Source organism: Myxocyprinus asiaticus, chromosome 45, assembly GCF_019703515.2.
Source record: "Myxocyprinus asiaticus isolate MX2 ecotype Aquarium Trade chromosome 45, UBuf_Myxa_2, whole genome shotgun sequence".
NCBI lineage: Eukaryota > Metazoa > Chordata > Actinopteri > Cypriniformes > Catostomidae > Myxocyprinus > Myxocyprinus asiaticus.
Window position 1 is genome coordinate 30,671,065 of NC_059388.1, and position 20,458 is coordinate 30,691,522.

General features: G+C 40.6%; 1 protein-coding gene and 1 long non-coding RNA gene across 41 annotated transcripts in view; one reads left to right on the forward strand and one right to left on the reverse strand.

Annotated features, from left to right (window-relative positions):
• LOC127435448 (B-cell receptor CD22-like) overlaps nucleotides 1-20,458 on the reverse strand; it is a 106,793-nt gene that overhangs the window by 38,109 nt on the left and 48,226 nt on the right. For 10 of the 22 annotated variants that reach the window (XM_051688938.1, XM_051688939.1, XM_051688940.1 and 7 more), the window contains 2 exons: nucleotides 9,992-10,255; nucleotides 9,571-9,831 (listed from right to left, as the gene is read on the reverse strand). In XM_051688938.1, the coding sequence (XP_051544898.1) occupies nucleotides 9,571-9,831; nucleotides 9,992-10,255 (525 nt within the window). Of the gene's footprint in view, nucleotides 1-9,570; nucleotides 9,832-9,991; nucleotides 10,256-10,643; nucleotides 10,971-11,339; nucleotides 11,712-20,458 lie in introns of all 22 variants that reach the window. The other 12 variants (XM_051688944.1, XM_051688943.1, XM_051688957.1 and 9 more) reach the window with 3 other exon arrangements.
• LOC127435457 (uncharacterized) overlaps nucleotides 1-20,458 on the forward strand; it is an 80,931-nt gene that overhangs the window by 18,969 nt on the left and 41,504 nt on the right. For 14 of the 19 annotated variants that reach the window (XR_007896227.1, XR_007896228.1, XR_007896222.1 and 11 more), the window contains exons 3-6: nucleotides 12,485-12,591; nucleotides 12,708-12,818; nucleotides 15,056-15,172; nucleotides 15,263-15,482. This is a non-coding gene — a long non-coding RNA (uncharacterized LOC127435457). Of the gene's footprint in view, nucleotides 1-12,484; nucleotides 12,592-12,707; nucleotides 12,819-14,939; nucleotides 14,995-15,055; nucleotides 15,173-15,262; nucleotides 15,483-20,458 lie in introns of those variants that run through there. The other 5 variants (XR_007896214.1, XR_007896220.1, XR_007896218.1 and 2 more) reach the window with 4 other exon arrangements.

Sequence of the window (20,458 nt, forward strand, 5' to 3'; positions counted from 1 at the left end):
TCAGTGTTTGTGAAGTCAATGGAAGAATAATGGAGAGATTCTTGATTGACATCTCCACTATGTGACATCATGACTTTATTGCCATAAACAATCTCTCCTTCTTCTTCGTCCTGTACAGCAGCCTGACATGGACCAAAAATAAAGCAGAATCAGTTGAGAGGAACCTTATTACAGCAAAACCCTTGAGTCAACATGTAAAAGTAATGTCTTAGAGAATTTATAATGTGTAAAATCAAGTGTGTTTAACTCACTCTTTGAGTCAGAATGAGCCCAGTGTTATCTTCTTGTCTAGTCTGTGATGGTTTGAAGTTCTGTCTTCTGGAAAAAGAGTTTTCAGGTTTTTATATCGGATTCTTATGCAGGATGCCATTCTACTTGTCTGTCCTCAAATCTTGTATGTGCAATGAACTCACCGTATGTAGAAGAGTGTCATGATGCAAAAGATCATCATCACTGATGCACCAATTGCAACTCCAACCAGCAGTGAGGGATGATGGAAACCTAGAGAGGAACAAATGAGAGTTTGGAAACCATTAACAATTTTCCAGGAGAAACAATTTAGATATTAAACCTCCTATGATCTTCATAATTGAGTCTTTCCTTTGAATGATGATGATGGTAATGATACCATTTCTTCTTCCCTGAAGTAATAATAAAATTATGCTCTTCTTTTGGGATTTTGTTATTTTGATCTTATTTACATTTCTCAATATTACCATTAGTTTGCATATGCAAATAAGCAAATTCATGAAACTTTAGTACAGTAAAAACCTAAACTTCTATAAGTTGAAACATGAAGAAAATATCAGAATGTGACATATATCGGAGGCAGATTGATGCCATCTGAAGAAAATATAAATAACATGACTTGACCTACTGTGTAGTCTGATTGATTGTTGTAACCTAATTTTATATTTTATTATAAGATATGCATTTGGATATATATGTAGACATGATCAAACTATTATTTGTCAAAGTTTAGCGTGTTACATTTGATTTTAATTTAAAGTTTTTCCAGTTAACAGAAATGAACTGCAAAATTGTGAAGATATATTAGAGTATAAAACGTCCTGGTTACTTTCGTAACCTCCGTTCCCTGATGGAGGGAACGAGACGTTGTGTCGATGTGGTGACACTAGGGGTCACACTTAGGAGCCCCAAACACCTCTGCTTTTTGAAAAAAGGCCAATGGGAATTGGCGAGTGGAATTTGCATGCCACTCCCCCGGACATACGGGTATAAAAGGAGCTTGTATGCAACCACTCATTCAGGTTTTGTGTTGAGGAGCCGAGACGAGGTCCCGGCCATTTCAGCGGGTAGTTCATCATTGTGGCAAGAGGGACACAACATCTCATTCCCTCCATCAGGGAATGGAGGTTACGAAAGTAACCAGGACTTTCCCTATCTGTCACTCACTCGACGTTGTGTCGATGTAGTGACACTAGGGGTCCCTATAAAAAACACCACAACTAGCTGAACTGTGTTACGTGGACTGGTGGTGCAAGACGGGCAGACCGCTGTGTGCCTCGTAGCCAGCGCACCAGGCCATCACGTAACCTCCCCCAACACTCTTATGAGCGTCGAACGGTCCTTCAGGAACAAGTCGACTGCATAAAAAATAGGGACAGACTAGCCCTAACAACAGCCGTGGCCTCTTTTCCTCTTTTTTTCTCCCCAAAAAAAGTGGAATTTGTTAACCAACTGGGGGCCATAAATGTCTACGTCGGGGGGGGTGTCACTCCTCAGGGGAAGACACCGCGGAGACCACACCCTACCCAGAGAAAAAAAAAGGGGGGGGGGGGTATTTTGAGTGGAAATATGTCACATGTCTTACCAAGTCTTGTTGGAAGTATGTCATGTGGAAAAGTCCCATGGTAGGTCCTACCCGAAGGGGGAGGAGTTTCTACAAACATGGTGACCGGGGGCAGAGGGGCGTCTGCCCAAGGAAGACGCAGTTTACCAACAGGGAAAATATTTAGCGGAAGATATCACATGGGGTCACCTACAGGGAGCCACCACATGTGGAGCACTTACCTCAGTACAGGGTCTAGTTAGTATACGTACTGGGCTGGCAGCGAGTTTCTCTGCAAACTCGTCTGCCATAGGGCTAAGGATGAAAGTCATCCAGGGATCACAACTTGTGAACACGACTGGAAGTCAAAAGCGCACATCTTCACCTCATGGGAGGGGAAAGGCACTATGCGCAAGCGGTACACCCGGCCAGCTGTCCCGGAACTTACCTGTTCAGACCTGACAACACACAGGACGAAACCGGCTCAACTATAGAATTTCGCAAAGGTGTTGGGTGTTGCCCAGTCCTCTGCTCTGCAGATGTCTGCCAAAGAGGTGCCACTGCTCAGGGCCCAGGAGGCCGGTACATTCCTCATAGAGTGGGCTCGTAGCCCCATGGGGGGCGGCACGTCCTGAGCGTGATATGCCATCATGATGGCGTCAATGACCCAGTGGGCGATCCTCTGTTTGGAGACAGCGCTTCCTTTCTGCTGTCTACCAAAGCAGACAAAGAGCTGCTCAGAGCTTCTAAAGCTCTGCATGCGATCCAAATAGATGCGTACGCACCGGACACAGCAATGCCAAAGCTGGGTCTGCCTCCTCCTGGGGCAGCGCTTGCAGCTTCACCACCTGATCCCTAAACGGGGTCGTGGGAACCTTGGGAACATAGCCCGGTCGGGGTCTCAGGATCACGTGAGAGTAACCCGGACCGAACTCCAGGCACGATTCGCTGACAGAGAATGCCTGCAGGTCCCCTACCCTCTTGATGGAAGTGAGCGCAGTCAGTAGGGCAGTCTTCAAAGACAGTGCCTTAAGCTGAACTGACTCCAGGGGCTCAAAGGGAGCACCCCGTAGACCCTGAAGGACTACAGAGAGGTCCCTTGAGGGCATGAGGCACGGTCTGGAGGGATTCAACCTCCTAGCGCCTCTCAGGAACCTGATGATCAAGCCATGCTTCCCCATATACTTACCTTCCACTGTCTCGTGATGTGCCGAAATGGCAGCTACATACACCTCCGCCGCTGGAGCGCCAAACCTGCCAAAATGGGACGGTGGACGGCGGTCATGACGACAGGGGTGTCAAGGAACCGAGCCTTGTCAGCCTCTCTCATGTCAACAAGGTTTAGCCAAAGGTGGCGTTCTTGGACCACCAGGGTGCACATCGCCTGCCCGAGAGACTGCGCCGTGACCTTCATCGCCTGGAGAGTGAGGTCGGTCACCGAGCGCAGTTCCTGCATCAATCCCGGGTAAGAACTACCCTCATGCAGCTCTTTTAAGCGCCTTGGCTTGGTGTGCCTGCAGGAGAACCATAGCGTGCAGGGCGGAGGCGGTTTGTCCAGCGGCACCGTAGGCCTTAGCCATCACAGACGACATATACCTACAGGCCCTGGACGGGAGCTTCGGGTGCCCACGCCAGGTGGTGGTGCTCTGCGGGCACAAGTGCACCGCAAGCACCTTATTCACCTGGGGGATCACCGAATACCCCTTGGCCACCCCACTGTCGAGGGTAGTGAGAGCGGGGGAGCTGAAAGATCGGGACCGGGTAGTGAAAGGTGCCCCCCACGGTCTTGTCAGTTCCTCATGCACTGTATGATGGAACTGGGGCGGGGCGCGGCTGTGAGCGGCGCTCTGTGCCCAGGAACCAATCATCGAGCCATGAGGGTTCAGGGGAGAGTGGAGGGTTCCACTCTAGCCCGATGCTCGCGGCTGCCCGGGAAAGCATGTCCGTCATCTCCGCGTCCGCCTGAGATTAGGCGACCATGCCCGAAGGGGGAAGCCCAGCTGAAGCCTCCGCATCAGAGTGGATGAGCCCATCCTCCGATGCTGCGCTCGATAACTCATCGTCTTCCCGGGCCCTGAATAAGAGGTCGAACTTGCCCTGAGACAAGCCGGTGGTCTCATCCGAGAGCCCGACCTGGGCAAGCGAGAGTGCTGAGGAATGGGAGGTCCGTGGGGGGTTACCCAGTGGAGGTGGTCCCATTGGAGTCCCCAAATCGCCCCCAGTGCTAACCGACACAGCCTCATACCCGTAGGTAGAAGGACCAAGGCGGGGAGCCGCTGGGGTGGCTTGCTTTCTTACGAAGGCAAGCCACGACTGTAACATTGCCATGGTCATGTTCTCGCAATGAGGACAAGACCCATCCACGAACGAAGTCTCAACATGGGCAGCGCCCAGACACGTCAGACAGCAATCGTGGCCATCAGAAGCGGAGAGATAATGACTGTAAACGGAAAGGCATCTTTAAAAAGAGGTTCCGTGTGTGCCGCTCTTTTGGAGTTTGAAAATATACTCTTTTTTTTGATGTTCTGCCGAAGCGCCCAGAGGCGATCTCTGCACTCCACGGGTGCAGAGGGGGAGAAGCCACTGAAATGCGCCATAAAGTCTAGCAGAGGAGGTGAATGAAATCGGCGGGTCAATTCAGCTCAATGAATAGAACCGCTCGGCTCCGAAGAGAAAATCTGAATGAGTGGTTGCATACCAGCTCCTTTTATACCCGTATGTCTTGGGGGGGGGTGGCATGCAAATTCTCATTTGCATTTCCCATTGGCCTTTTTTGCAAAAGAGATATTTGTGGCTCCCAAGAGTGACCCCTAGTGTCACTACATCGCCACAACGTCGAATGAGTGACAGATAGGGAACAAAAGAATCAGTAAACATTTTGCAATTTCAAACTTTTTATAGTAAACATTTATTTTGCAAATATTTTCAGGTCAGTGAGGTGAACAACAATAATGAACAAGAATAAATGCATAAAAAAAGAACATCCTCCTTGACTTGTCTGCTGCTTTCGACACAGTGAACCACCAGATTCTCCTGTCTACCCTCTCTGACCTGGGCATCACAGGAACTGCGCTTGGATGAGTTGAGTCATACTTCATTGGCAGATCTTTTAAGGTCTCCTGGAGAGGAGAGGTGTCCAAGTCACATCAGCTGACCACTGGTGTTCCTCAAGGATCAGTGCTCGGACCCCTCCTCTTCTCGATATAAACAACATCCCTCAGACCGATCACTGAGGCACATGGCTTTTCTTACCACTGCTACGCTGATGACACGCAGCTCTACCTGTCATTCCAGCCTGATGACCCTACTGTCTCAGCTCGTATCTCTGCCTGCCTCTTAGACATTTCAGCCTGGATGAAGAAACGCCACATTCAGCTTAACCTTGCCAAGACCGAACTCCTTGTGATCCCAGCCAATCCATCTGTTGACCACAACCTCATTATTCATCTTGGTTCAACTACACTAACACCAACCAGAACAGCTAGGAACCTGGGAGTGGTGGTAGATGACCAGCTTAATTTTACCACCCGCATCTCATCAACCGCCCGGTCTTGAAGATTTGCGCTTTACAACATCAGGAAAATCAGACCTTTTCTGTCTGAATATGCTGCACAGCTCCTGGTCTAAGCTCTGGTAATTTCAAGACTGGACTACTGTAATGCTTTGTTGGCTGGCCTCTCGGCTAACACAATTAAGTCACTGCAGATGCTCTAGAATGCACTGCAGATTGTCTAGAATGTCTGGTCTTCAATCAGCCAAAAAGGGCTCATGTCACCCCACTCTTGATTTTGCTTCACTTCACTGGCTACCTGTAACTGCCCGCATCAAATTCTCTGGCCTTCAGGACAGCCAATGGAACCACACCCTCTTACTTCAATTCACTTCTACAGGTCTATGCTCCAACTCGCTCTATGCAGTCTATGAACGAGTGGCACCTAGTGGTCCCATGACAAAGAGGCTCAAAGTCTGTTTCACGATTGTTCACTTTCTCTGTCCCACTGTGGTGGAATGAGCTTCCAACCTTCACACGCTGCTGATACCATCTCAACATTCAAGAACCAGCTGAAAGCAAGCACTTAACCAATCCACACTAATTTCACTTACTATTGAACTTAACTTGCACTTACTGTACAAATATATATATATATACTTTTTGTTTTTGTTTTTTGTACAGTAAGTATACTTACTGATATATATACTTCTCTGTCTCTTTCTTCTGCGCTAGCACCTATACTACTCCAGCCACCTTGAGAGCTTGGCAGTACAACACTGAAGATGTTGTTGAACTTTGTCTGACAAATTGCTTGCTATGTTCCTCAATTGTAATTCACTTTGGATAAAAGAATCTGCTAAATGACTAAATGTAATGTAAATGTGAACAAACAGTAAACAATTAAAACCATAAGAACAATAAAAATGATGCACTGTGTGGTGGCATGTACCTTACAGATGGATTTGTTGCACACCATGCTGGTTTTAAAATCTCTTGGGAGACAGTCTGCACACCTTTATTTCTGTGTGTGTGTGTGTGTGTGTGTGTGATATGTTGTATGTTCTGCCTCCTGGCTGTTTTAGTCTCACCCATTTATTTCTGTGCAAGTGTGCATGTTCTGTATTGTGGGTGTTATTGTCTCACCTCCTAATCTCTTAAACTTATGTCTCTGCAAGACAAAAAGTGCTTTTCCCTATAAGTGGGCTTTTTTAAATCACTGAGATTCACTACTTTCATTGGATAGTATAGAAATGTCCACCCCAGTTTAAAAAAGCCCACAGATTGGAAAACACCCATTATTATTCCACAGAGACATATATTGCATTTCTGTGTGTGTGTGTGTTTAGCATTGTTGCTGATTTATCGGATTTATTTGACAAATTTAAAAAAATGCTCTGTGTTATAGTCTCACCAGTGTGTGTGAGTAGGTATGTATGTTTTGCACTCTGGATGTTTTATGGTCTCACTCTTTAATTTCTGTGTGTTTTTTCTGAATTGTGTCTGATTTATTAATTGTATTTGACAGATAAAAAAAAAAATAGCTCTGTGTTATGGTGTTTGCCATTCATTTTCAATGGTCGGTCAGTTTTGACCGTTAAGGCAAAAGGTGTTTCTTTTTTTAAGACCACTTAGACTTATTGAATCATGCCTAATTTTATTTTTATTTTTGTGTGTGTGTTCAGATGGCAAGTGGAGGAAAAGTCACCAAGTCTTGTACCACTCAGAAAAAGGAAACCATTTTTATTAAATCAGCAGAAGTAATTCTGATCAAAATTTATTTAAGACCATATGAGGGTTAAAGGGATCTCATGTGTGATTTTTCTTTCCTATGAGAATCAGATAAAGCTATTGTTTTGTGTAGCTTGAAATTGATCAAGCAGTGAAACTCTGAACTAACCTTGAGTATCCTGTGGAGTTAGAAGCAGCTGAAACTGTTGGCTGGCAGTGCCATGAGTGTTAGTGCTGACACACTGCGGAGTGGGCGTGTCTTTGAGTGACTGACGGATGGTGAGGACGCTCCTCAAGCTTTTGTTCTTAAATCGCTCTTCACTGATGGGCATCTCCGTAGAGTTAATAATGGGACGTCCAGACAGACGCCACTCCAGTGTAGGAGACGGATTTCCATGAAACTCACAGACACACACGATTACATCACTTCGTCTACAGGAGGAGGTGGAGATTTTAGGTGCATCTGAAAGACAGAATGATAATTAACATTATGATAATAGTGTATCCTCGTGGTCTCCTCAGATAATGTTACCTGAAAGTTTTTGATTTCAGGACTTACAAGTAACATTTAAAATGACACTGCTTGAGTTTTGTTCTCCATGTTTGTTCTGAGCTGTACAGTAATATCGTTCACTGTGTGTCATGTTGGTTGTGTTGATGGTGAGATGTCGTCCAGTCTGTAGATGTTCCAGGTGTTCTTCAGTGTTTCTGTACCAGGTGTAGTTGAACGCTGGTGGGTTTCCATCACTGATGCAGGTCAGAGTCACTGAACGCCCCTCCAACACAGAACCGGATGGATTTACAGTTACTGACGTGTTTTTAGGAGCATCTAAGAAAAATAAAACAGGTGTACAGTTTGAGTAACTGCTGATGTGTTCCAGTACTTCTCACTGTGGGTGATAAAATAAGAATCAAGTCTCAGATAAGAATAATTCATTAACAGGAAAAAAATATATGTGAACAAAATAGTCTGCTGAAGTTGAAAACGAGGAACCATATACACTTTTATGAGTTGCAGTTACTGTTCATTCTTCTAAATGTACAACCACATTCACAACGCATTTCAATGCTGTTTCGAACTGGTTTTATATAGAAATCTGACATTTTAAAACACTGCAGCATGTTACTCAGTCACGAGAGTTTACAAAAGAGGAACCAAATCACCAACACTCTTTGCATTTTCATCATCATTGGAACAATCCTAGGGGTTTAATATAGCAGGTCAAAAAAGAAAAAAAACAATTTAAAGGTTTTCTAACAATTATTCAAAAAACAGGGCTGCTATGTTCTTAGCAGCCAATCACTGTTAATCTCTTGGTAGCCTTTTTCACATCAATAATTACGCAAAATATCATTTTCTGCAAAACATTACACATAAAACAAATATATTATCTTATCTGTATTTTTGTTTTGTTTTCTTTAAAAATAGTCTAGACACACTTAAAATAAGATCAATTGAATTAAGCAAAATTTTGCAAGAAAATAAAACTTCTTTTTAGAGAACATATCTTGAAATCTTCCTAAATTTATACGATTTATGCTTAAAACAAGAGAAAAACAACTGAATATGAAAAATAGTAATTTTGCTTCTTGTTTTTTTCAGGATGTTTAGATTTTTGTTTCACTGGAAATCAAGACAAAAATACTCATTAAGGAAACTATTTTTACACTGTACACGGGCCAAGAGTTTGGGATTTCATATTATTACACCATAATAAGCGCTTCGCAATGCCGTAAGTCATACATTCAAAGTCAGTGGGCATGGCCATCAAGTTTTGGTATTTTCGTGCAAGCATGCGCTAAGTCTAGGCACAAATGGGTTTGGTGAAATTAGGCGCGCCGTGCGCAAAGTGCTGATGGGTTTGGTCAAGTGCAATGTAATTTGGAGGTTCTTCTCCTACACCATCTGTGTCCTATTATATACTCCATTCCCTGCCAAGCACCAGCGATATAAACAAAGACATCACATTCATAAGAAGCTGGTAGTGTAAATGGACTGTATGCAATGAATTAGAAGAATAGAAATATGGACTTACGTTCTTTTGTGCATTAACTGCGTCCTTGTTTAATGTCAGATTCCATGACAGTGACGCTACTTTTATACGCATGGAAAATGTGGTTGTCGTCAGGATTTGAATTTACAGTCCGATAAATTATAGAGAATGTAAGTATTATTAAATAATTTTCATCTACTGACTCACAACTTGTGGCTTTTTATAAATGTGCATTACACTAATGCCGTCAGTATTGGTTTGTGTTCAAGTTCCGGGTGAATGTAAATGTTTTTGTTATTTAAAAAAAAAATTACATTTCATTTTTATTAATGAATATTGTTCATTTAATCCATTATGAAAATTAAAGCATACCTCTTCCTCAACAAGCCGCACAGTTTGAGGTGTCATTTATGTCTGTAGCACAAGCAGTGCAGGACGAATTACATGCTCAAGTTTAATATTGGGTTATGGGGTTGTTCAAATCACTAACTCTAAAAATGAACCTTAGCACACACCACTAATTAATGAGTAACTAATTACTAATACTGATTATTAATACTCACACTGAATGTCCAGCAGTACAGATGAGTTTTGTTCTCCATGTTTGTTTTCAGCTGTACAGTAGTATCGGCCAATGTGTGTCGGGTCGGTTTTAATGATGGTGAGATTTTGACCAGTCTGCAGGTGTTTCAGGTGTTCTTCAGTGTCTCTGTACCAGCTGTAGTTTACTGGGTTTCCATCACTGATGCAGGTCAGAGTCACTGAACGACCCTCCAACACAGAACCAGACGGATTTACAGTCACTGATGTGTTTTTAGGAGCATCTAAAGGATAGAAAATAATTCAGACCATCACAATATTCACTACCAGAGTTTTTATAATATTGCAATGAGACAGGATTACTCTGAGAAATTTGTTCCTGATCACACTCAGTCGAAGGTGCTCATGATTTGAGTAAAAGTGAAGTGAACTCTGAATACTCACACTGAATATCCAGCAGTACAGATGAGTTTTGTTCTCCATGTTTGTTTTCAGCTGTACAGTAGTATCGGCCACTGTGTGTCGGGTCGGTCTTCACGATGTCAAGAGTGTCTCCAGTCTGCAGGTATTTCAGGTGTTCTTCAGTGTCTCTGTACCAGCTGTAACTCACATCTGGGTTTCCATCACTGATGCAGGTCAGAGTCACTGAACGACCCTCCAACACAGAACCAGACGGATTTATAGTCACTGATGTGTTTTTAGGAGCATCTGAGGGAGAAACAACTAATTCAGTCTACAATATTATTTAAAGTAATATGATTTGTACTTGAACAAGACAACATTTGTATTTCCAGAAGAAAACAACACTGACTGCAAGGCAGCAGAAGAACAGTGTTAAAGTTTTAGGTCAGTTTAGATGTGAGTGTTTGTTTCTGTGTAAATGTATTGTGACACTATTATAAGTTTGAAAAGAGTTTCCACATTAAGAGGTTCGGGCTGAATTAATTGTCCCAGTACTTATTTAGTTTTGTCTTTTGTCGAATCTCTCACTGACACATTGTCGGAACGCTTAATGTTTAATCGAGCTCGAGTTTAGAACAAACCCTAACCAGAATGTCTGAGGAATATCAGTACAGAACAAATATTCCTGTCTTACACTGAACATGTAGTGTACGGGACGCCTGTTCTGTTCTGATCTGGTTCTTCAGCTGGTATTTTATAGTGCAGGTGAAAGTGACTCCATGATGAAGATGAGTTATAGTGAAGTTCAGATCAGAGATGAGTTTCGTTTGGTCCTGATGTTGCTGTTCATTGAGGATGAGTGTGTTAGAGGAGGAGCTCCATGTGAGAGTTGGTGGATTAAAGGGGCAGTAGATGTTAGCAGAGCAGCGCAGAATCACAGAACTGTCCTCCATCACCTCCTGATGAACTTTGACCTCCATCTGATCATCATACAACTGCACTGTGGGTTTAGATGGAGACGCTGAAACACAAGTGAAATTATATCAATATTACATCCATTAATAAAACTGAATTGCTCTTATACAGGTTTAGATTCACTTTTCATTTCAAATCAAACTATATCAATAGTGTCATCCAGAATGATCTGAGCATTTTTGTGCAGAATACAATTACAGTAAGTTACTTTGCAGTAAATAATGTCTCCAAATTCAGCTTTTATGCTTCATTTAAATCTATAGTCATTAAATTGATTCATCAACATGATCAGTCCCTATGCCTGAACTTTATTGGATGTTATTAAACTCTTTTTAGAGCCACTGTTTAGTGCAATATAACACTACTGCATACAGTATACAGCCTAACATACTGTATATAACAATATGACACTCACCTGTGACACTAATTTGAACTTGGGTGAAGCCATTTTCTTTTTTATAGCTATATTTCAGAGAATATCTGCCTTCAGTTCTGAAGAAATATTCACCGCTGTCATACAGACTGACATCATCAAAGCGGGTGGTGCAGTTTTTGTCTGCTGGTTTGCCAAAAATTTCCCCTTTGAGATTTCCTGTACTGGGACTACTGGAGTCAAACACTACATAATCTGAATAATAATATTTTTTATACCATATTCGTTTAGCAGTGTCAGTGAGGTCATATTGATAAGATTGGTCAATATCAAAAGTGCAGGGCATGAAAACACAGGATCCTTCTAGAGCTTCTATCCTCGCTGGCAGATTGATACTGAAGACACACAAAACATCTACAGAACACAAAACACAAACATATGAATTAATACATGAACTAACAGCTTACTGAGTTTACATAAAGAAGAGGTTTGATGATTCAAATTAGTGCTAATTACTCTTTAATCTCACACAATGATCAAATCAAATGTTAATATCTGAAACTGCTTTCAAACAATTAATTCAGTTTATTGAAAAGATGAATAACTAATAAGAATGAGACAACCTTTTATCAGACATCCAATGAGAATGAACTTCACAGCTGTTTCCATCCTTAATGTTTGTTCAACCTTAAAATATTCAAATGAACATAAAAAAATTGAAAATGAATCTTGATTATTTCCTTTTGTCTGCAAGAAGAATTGAAACATATTGTTGATATACTGTACATTTTTATATTGTCTCTGAAGTCCTTAAAATATTGGACATGAGTAAGATAATAAATGTCAAGATAAAGAATTCAGGACGTTACAAGACAGACCTACAGAAAGACACAGGAATAAATCACTTGGAATCATTTTATTTGATCTCAGAAATATCAACAAACAAAACATGCTTATCTTCTCATGCTTCATTATGTTCTGAAAATATTCAATGTACCGAAGTAAATGTGTACTAACATATAAAATGACTTACCAGAGAAGACTGTTGAAAAATCAAATGAATCCTTATTAATTTCCTGCTAGTAAAGAGATCAAGTGCTCTACTGTAACACTGAAGATGTTTGAGTGTGAAAATGACAAACGTCTTCACTGATATTATATTCACTACAACTTCCCCTTTTACTCAGAAATGAAAAAACTGTGTTGAGGAGCATTTAAAACATCAGCACTCTCATCATTATAATACAAATATTCACAAATAATTCAACACTTGAAACAATAAGATTTAATGGAGGTGAGGAAACATTTGCATATTATTTCTTTTCAAAATGACTTATTTTGAGATGATAGTGTTTATATTGTGTATTGCAGCATTAATGTTCAATGTTCTGTATTCTGTGTATTTTGCAGAATTCTAGTTTTTGTTAATCCAGATGTCTGAACTGATGACATGCAGTTTCATATTTCTGTAAGGCGGAACCATCTAGAGGACTGAACTCAACATTTGACAACATATTGCAGGTCATTAACCTTATTCCTCTTGATCTAACTTGATCTAATCTAACGTTTGTCTTTTTATTTATATATAAAACAGCAATGAGGCCACACATGTGAGGGGGGGGTCATTGTTTCTGTATATTTGTGTTGTATTTTTGAATGCATTTTGAGAAATCACAATGTATGGCAGCTGTAGGACTGGAAATCAAGATAACCATCTTTTTGATTGAAGCATCGCCTGTTTAGTTTTATTTGTCAGTTTTAAATACTGATATGAAATATATTATTGAAACATAATAGTTAGGAGCTACATTTATATGCTTAGAAAATAGCTGTCTGAGGAGTTGACCACCAAGTGAACTGACTTGTTCCAATAAGCACTTTATTGTGTCCTCCTGTTTCCTGTCCTGCTATAATTGTTTGCACCTTATTTAGTCTGATTAGTTTGTCTAACTACCATTGTGTTCTAGTTCTTGGTCTGATGTTGTTCATGTGAGACAGTTTCTATGGTGAGTCTTTGCTTCATATTTATTTAGTTTTCATTTAGTTTATTTGGTTTCAATGGCCGCTAGTGTTTTTGTTTGACTTTGAAAATAGTATTCAGATAAATGGTGTCTGGTCTCTAGATACTGGAGTTCCCCTTTTAATGTTGTTGTTGTTGTTGTTGTTGTTTTGTTTAATAATAGTGTTTACTGTTCTGTCTCTTAAAAAGGTATTAACAGCATTGGTTCTTGAATATAATACTCCAGTCAAATTTATTTATAAACACATTTAAAAACAACAAATATTGATCAATGAGCTGCAAAAAGATATCCAACCAACATAATACATCAAAAGATACAAAAAACATGAAATGTAAAACAAACATTGAAACAACATATGACAGTTTACACCGACTCAAAAAGATTATTTTGGATACAGGTTATAAATGTATTAATTGTTGAGGAGGATTTAATGTCCAGTGGAATATTAATCCAACACCTCCATCCAGAGACAGGTCCCGCGTTGATCGCTAACAAGGGGAGCAAATGCCCAAATCAAGCCTGAATAACAACCTAGCGATGGGTGAAATTTTCATACGTTGGATCTTCTGATGGTTGTGAGGACACATCTGTGATCTTTGCATTCTTGTCTGCTTGATCTATCTTGGGGTCCATCACAGGTGTTGAGATGTTGTTCTCTGCCTCTGATGCTCCTGCAGTATACTGTTGGATCACGTCGTATTCAGTCGTCAGAGACGAGAGGCCGATGATCTCTCCTGACGCTGGTTCAGTGTCAATGGAAGAATAATGAAGAGATTCTTGAGTGACATCTCCACTACGAGACATCATGACTTTATTGCCATAAACAAACTCTCCTTCTTCTTCGTCCTGTACAGCAGCCTTACATGGACCAAAAACAAAGCAAAATCAGTATTGAGGAACTTTAGTACAGCAGAACCTTGAAAAAGTGAATGCATCCCATTTTACTTCCACAATGTGAAGTATTTCACATGAAACGCCATCAGTGTATTCAATGAGAAATGTAGTGTGGAATTTATTTTATTCATGAAGACTTTAGACTTTTCTGATTCAGCAGTTCTTTGGAGTGCTTGTGTGTTTAGCAGTGTATGTGTTAGTAAGGGTAACGTCTTAAAGAATTAATAATGTATGTCTGTGAATGCAAGTGTGTTTAACTCACTCTTTGTGTCAGAATGTGTCCGGTGTTATCTTCTTGTCTGGTCTGTGATGGTCTTCTGGAAAAAGAGGTTTCAGGTTTTTATAATGGGTTCTTAAACAAATACAGTATGTCATTCTACTTTCCTTTCCTCAAATCTCATATGTACCATGTACTCACCGTATGCAGAAGAGTGTCATGATGCAAAAGAGCATCATCACTGATGCGCCAATAGCAACTCCAACCAGCAGTGAGGGATGATGGAAACCTAGAGAGGAACAAATTAGTGTTTGGAAACCATTAGCAATTTTCCAGGAGAAACCATTTAGATATTAAAGAGATTGCATATGTTGTTTTTATTTCCTATTGGAATCAGATAAAGCTATTGTTTTGTGTAGCTTGAAATAGATCAAGCAGTGAAACTCTGAACTAACTTTGAGGATTCTGTGGAGTTAGAAGCAGCTGAAACTGTTGGCTGGCAGTGCCATGAGTGTTAGTGCTGACACACTGAGGAGTGGGCGTGTCTTTGAGTGACTGACGGATGGTGAGGACGCTCCTCAAGCATGTGTTCTTAAATTGCTCTTCACTGATGGGTGTCTCCGTAGAGTTAATAATGGGACGTCCAGACAGACGCCACTCCAGTGTAGGAGACGGATTTCCATGAACCTCACAGACACACACGATTACATCACTTCGTCTACAGGAGGAGTTGGAGATTTTAGGTGCATCTGAAAGAGAGAATGAAAATTAACATTATGATAATAGAGTTTACTCGTGGTCTCCTCAGATAAAGTTACCTTTTTTTATTTCAGGATGTGACAAGGAGGAGGGCATGGCCATGCTGTGAGGATGCATTGCCGGCGATTAATCAGATGATCAGTTGGAGAGCGAGATAAAGGGGGGCTGGAGGCACCAGTTCGAGAGAGACACGCGGCCGTGATTTTTTTTCCAGTCTGTAGATGATCCAGGTGTTCTTCAGTGTTTCTGTACCAGGTGTAGTTGAACGCTGGTGGATTTCCATCACTGATGCAGGTCAGAGTCACTGAACGCCCCTCCAACACAGAACCGGACGGTTTTACAGTTACTGACGTGTTTTTAGGGGCATCTAAGAAGAATAAAACAGGTGTACACTTTGAGGAGTCCATAACAGTCTGCCGAAGTTGAAAATGAGGTTAAAAAAAGTTTAGGTTAACATTATTTCCTATAAAAGTACAACCACATTCATAACACATTTCAATGCTGTTTCGCACATTTTTAAAAACTGCAGCATGTTACTCACAAGAGATTTACAAAAGAGGAACCAAGTCGTCAACACTCTTTCCATTTTCATAATGAAAAGCCCAGCGAAACTTCATGATTCTAAATATAAAGCAAAACAGAGGAACACTGAATATGAACTAAATTTGTACATATTCTGAAAACAATTGTGAGTGGTGTTTGCCCGTGCTTTGGGTGGTTGCCAGAGCTTTAATTTGCAGTTGCTAATGTGTTACTTATGAGTGTTTTTGGTGCATTGCTATGCAGTTTCTTTGGTCTTCTGGGCAGTTGCTAGGTGGTTCAAAAGAATCTGCAACAAGGTCTCTATGATTTTCTGGTCCTTCATGGCTACTGTTTAGCCAAAAGAATCTGCAGTACACTAGTTGCAGGGACAGTCCCTTTTGAGAAAACTGTGTTTAGGTGCTTTACTGAAGGGCACAATGAGGATATGACCAGAAACTGTAAAGATCACACATTGTTCCTATGGGAACAAGCCCCCAATATTTATGTTATCAGTGATAGATTACATGAGAGGGCAGGGGCTTCATACAGCAGCTCAAAAAAAAAAAAAAAATTTTTTTTAATGGTTTTCTCATAATTATTCAAAAAACAGGCCAGGGCTGCATTTCCCAAAAGCATTGTAAGCCTAAGTAGAAACCATTGGCACCAATGGTCTCTACGATCAATTTAAGCTTGCAATGCTTTTGCTATGTTTGAATTTGTGCTTTAGGTAGCCAATCACTGTTAATCTCTTGGTAGCCTTTTTCACAGCAATAATTATGCAAAATTTCCTTCTCTGCAAAAGATTACACTCCAGAATTATAATTTTTTTATCTGTATTTTTGACACTCTGAAAACAAGATACATTTTATTAAGCAAAACTGTGCAAGAAAATTGGACTTGCATATCTTGGAAACCTCACTAAATGTGTACAATTTACATATGTTTAAAACAAGAAAAACAATTGAATAAGAAAAATAAACTTAATTCAAACTAAACATCTTACAGTATGCAATTTTGCTACTTGTTCAATCAGGATGTTTCGATTTTTTTTTTTTTTTATGGAAAACGAGACAAAAATAGTGATGTAGAGTGCATGGTCCAAGACTTTGGGATTTCATACACAGGATTATGCCATACATATTATATTACAGATTACAGCATACACCATATTATTTTAGTACACCATGACTGTGTGTACATTTCTGAGCAATTCTGGAATTTTGTAATTCAGCGCTTCTCGTGTTGCTTTTTTTTTCTGTTTCCCTTGTGGATGAATCACTTGTGTTGTAGTAGTCCTCACTTAAGTTGCTTTTGTATAAAAGTGTCCATGTAGAGCCGAGGAGGGCGGGGCCGGGCTGGGCTGGAATGAGACACACCCGGTCCCCAATCAGCCTGATGGGGCGCGCGAGGGATAAAGGCGGCCGGGGACGACAGTTCGAGAGAGAGAGAATTGCAGGCAGCTGTACTGTGTGTTTTTGGTTGTGTGTTTTGTTTAAATTGTTTATTAAATTATTATTTAAGTTGTCAAGCCGGTTCTCGCCGCCTCCTTTCCACTGAACCCCCTTACAGTCCACTATATGAATAAATGTAAACTCGTAGAAAAGAGCCGATGATTCGATCACTGAGATGTTTTGGAGTTCTTTTTGTTAAACTGTGTTGTGTTTGACAGACAATAATGAGCAGTAATGTGAAGTATGTCTTTATTCTCACACTGAATATTCAATTGAATATTGCATTTACCATGCTGGTTTCGTGCTTTACAGCCATGCCATGCACTGTGTAGAGTTAGTCACAATGTGTGATTATATTCAGTTATTATATCCACTGAGAAAACACAAAGAATGTTTAAATGATGTCTAATCAAAATCAAAGTTTACTAAGAGAATTTGCGGTCAGTCTGTATGGGTTTGTCACTCTGTATTACAAAAACTTTCTTTACACCATATTTGACAGTCTGCTCAGTGTGATGTTGCACCTCATGTATTCAGATAGAAGACAAAGGCAGGCCTAATACAGTCGTAAAAACATAACTCAAGCCCCCACCTTCTAAGTCGTAAATCTTACTGATAAAAATCGCGCCAAAATCAAACAAAGGGAGTCCAAAACAGACTACGAATCCATGAAGCCTTGCTCACTAAAGGATCGAACTCTCAACTCCTATTGGATGAGGCACACAACAAAACGTCCCTCAAACATGACATCATCAGGGGTTGAAATACCTCTGAAATGCTTCCAGAATTTACTTCCAGCGACTTTGTTCACCGAATATAGACGTAGCTCTTTTTGCTGCTCTCAGGTGCAACCTCGTGGCACAAGGAAGTAAAGTCCGACTTGAAACTGCGGCCATACAATCTCCATCTCGCTGGACGAGTTGAGATTACTCTGTGTTCAACCGAACACTAACGGATCCGAAGGAGACCACCGAGCAATTCGCATCTTCATCCGTTTGCCTACAGAAGTGAAGAGATTAAAAATGTATCTTCCATCTTCAATCAAGTCGACATTTCTGAGTTCTCCGCCAGCACGCCGAGAATCAACAGCCGTACCGCTCGCCGAGAATCAACGGCCGTACCGCCCGCCGACAGAGTGAGGAAACGGCCTCCCGTCATCGCCCGAGCCTCAAGGAACCGGGTCAAAGGTAAAGGACGGAGATAAACACATTCTACCTGTGTCCTCGTGTGATTCAATTAAGAGGTTTACGTCTGGGTAGAGATAGAATATTATACTGTGTTATTCTTGTGTTTCAAGGTTTTTGCTTGTACGGTTTACGGACCGCCATATCCGCTCATTATTAATACTCAGGGTATTAATTATCATAAATTTGTTTTTGCTGTATTGTGGTCCAACCAAATTGGATTGTTGTGCATTTTCGCCATCGCGGGTGAGACAGCAACTGAGTTCATCCATTAAATTGTCACATTACACGGGACTGTTTATGAGCCGTCCACCGCGTCTCTGAGTGATAAACTGACAGCTGTTTTCTCTCCCACGATCGCGAAATTGGCTTTAGGGCTGTCACTTCTCTCTCTCTCTCTCTCTCTCTCTCTCTTACTAACCACACACACACACACACTGTCACACACACACCTTATGTGTTATAGGATTATTTTTATTTCCATATCTAATCATATCACTGTTTAGTTTGTAGTTGTAAGTCGGAAGTTTATTGACTGCATTGTATTAATTATTAATTGATATTACTGCATAAATAAACTTTGTTTATATTACAAAGAGAAGTGTTTTGGTTTGTTTTGCATACGCCTGTGTCATGCTGACGGGATGTCAGTGCTCGGATTCAAACCTTCATTCATTGTTTTTTTTCCCGAAAATCGATATTCTTCGGATGTCGATTTTTCTAAGAAAACAATCTAATATTGAGACTGTTTTACTATCTGGTTATTAGTCCCTGATTCCAGGGTGGTGCCCCGTCAATGTTAATCCTAATTAATATTCTATTGATTTTTGATAATTGATAATTATCTTTGATGATTGTTGAATTTGAATGATCAATAAGCTAGTGTTAATTTTAATTAATGTTTCATCGATGTTAACAATTAACAATTATCTTTGATAATTGTTGATTTTAAAGGATTAAAAAAGCTAACATTGATTCTCATCAATGTTCTATTGATTTTAATAATTAGTAATTATCTTTGATAATTATTAATTATTGCTAATAACCAAACTTGCTCCTAAACGTAACACACTACATTTACTGGAGCCCCATATGAGGTTTTAATGAGTTAGATTCAATTGATTCATTTAAATATTAATTAATAACTAAAGAAATAATTATTTATTATTTCTGATAGTAACACTGATCTAAACAACCAGTAAAGCCCTACAGTGAACTGAGAACAGCTGCTATATGAGCAACTGAAGCACATCTGGCCATGATGGGTCAAACCTCATCGACTCTGACAGTGAACCCAAATTGACAGTTCATTATTGTTCACTGGTTCACAACAGATAAGAAGCATCTAAACATGCATTTACATTACCCATGTTTTTGAATGCTTTTGAATCTCTGTTTGGACTGTAATGATTCATTATGGTAGGTAGTTTAAATACTAGATTTTTGGTGTTTGCCTTTACAAAACCCGATGCCACAATGCTAAGGTGTTTTGGGTTGTTGCCAGGGTATTGCTGTGTGGTTTCTAGGGTGTTCTGGCTAGTTGCTATGAGGTTTGGGTGGTTGCTAAGGTGTTCTGGGTGGTTGCTAGGCTGTTCTGGGTGGTTGCTAGGCTGTTCTGGGTAGTTGCTAGGGTGTTCTGGGTGGTTGCAAGGGGGTTTGGGGTTGTTGCTAGTAGGGATGTGCACGAGTAATCGACTAATCGAGTAATCGTTCTGCACCAGCTAGTCGACTACTAAAAACATTACTCGAATATCGCAAATTGATTTACTTCGCTCAGCGTTGAATTATACAGTACTTTACTTTCCCTCTGAATCTCTTACAAATAATTTTTGTAGTTAAAACTGAGTCCACTGGGGGATGCTGTGGATGTGTTGTCGAGGTGTTGGATAAGAGAAAAAGATATGATGGTGTCTTTGGCCAAGCGTGAAGTTAGGTGTGGCAGTACTTGTAATTAATTTGTAACTACTTATTGAATTATACTGTATTGGTATTTGGTTCTTGTTGGAGTCCAACAGTTAAGGATCTGCTTTAATGGTGGAAAGATAATGCGAAGCGGTACGAGAAACTCTGAAGCATATCAGACTAATCTCTGAACACTGACCGAGCACATTTT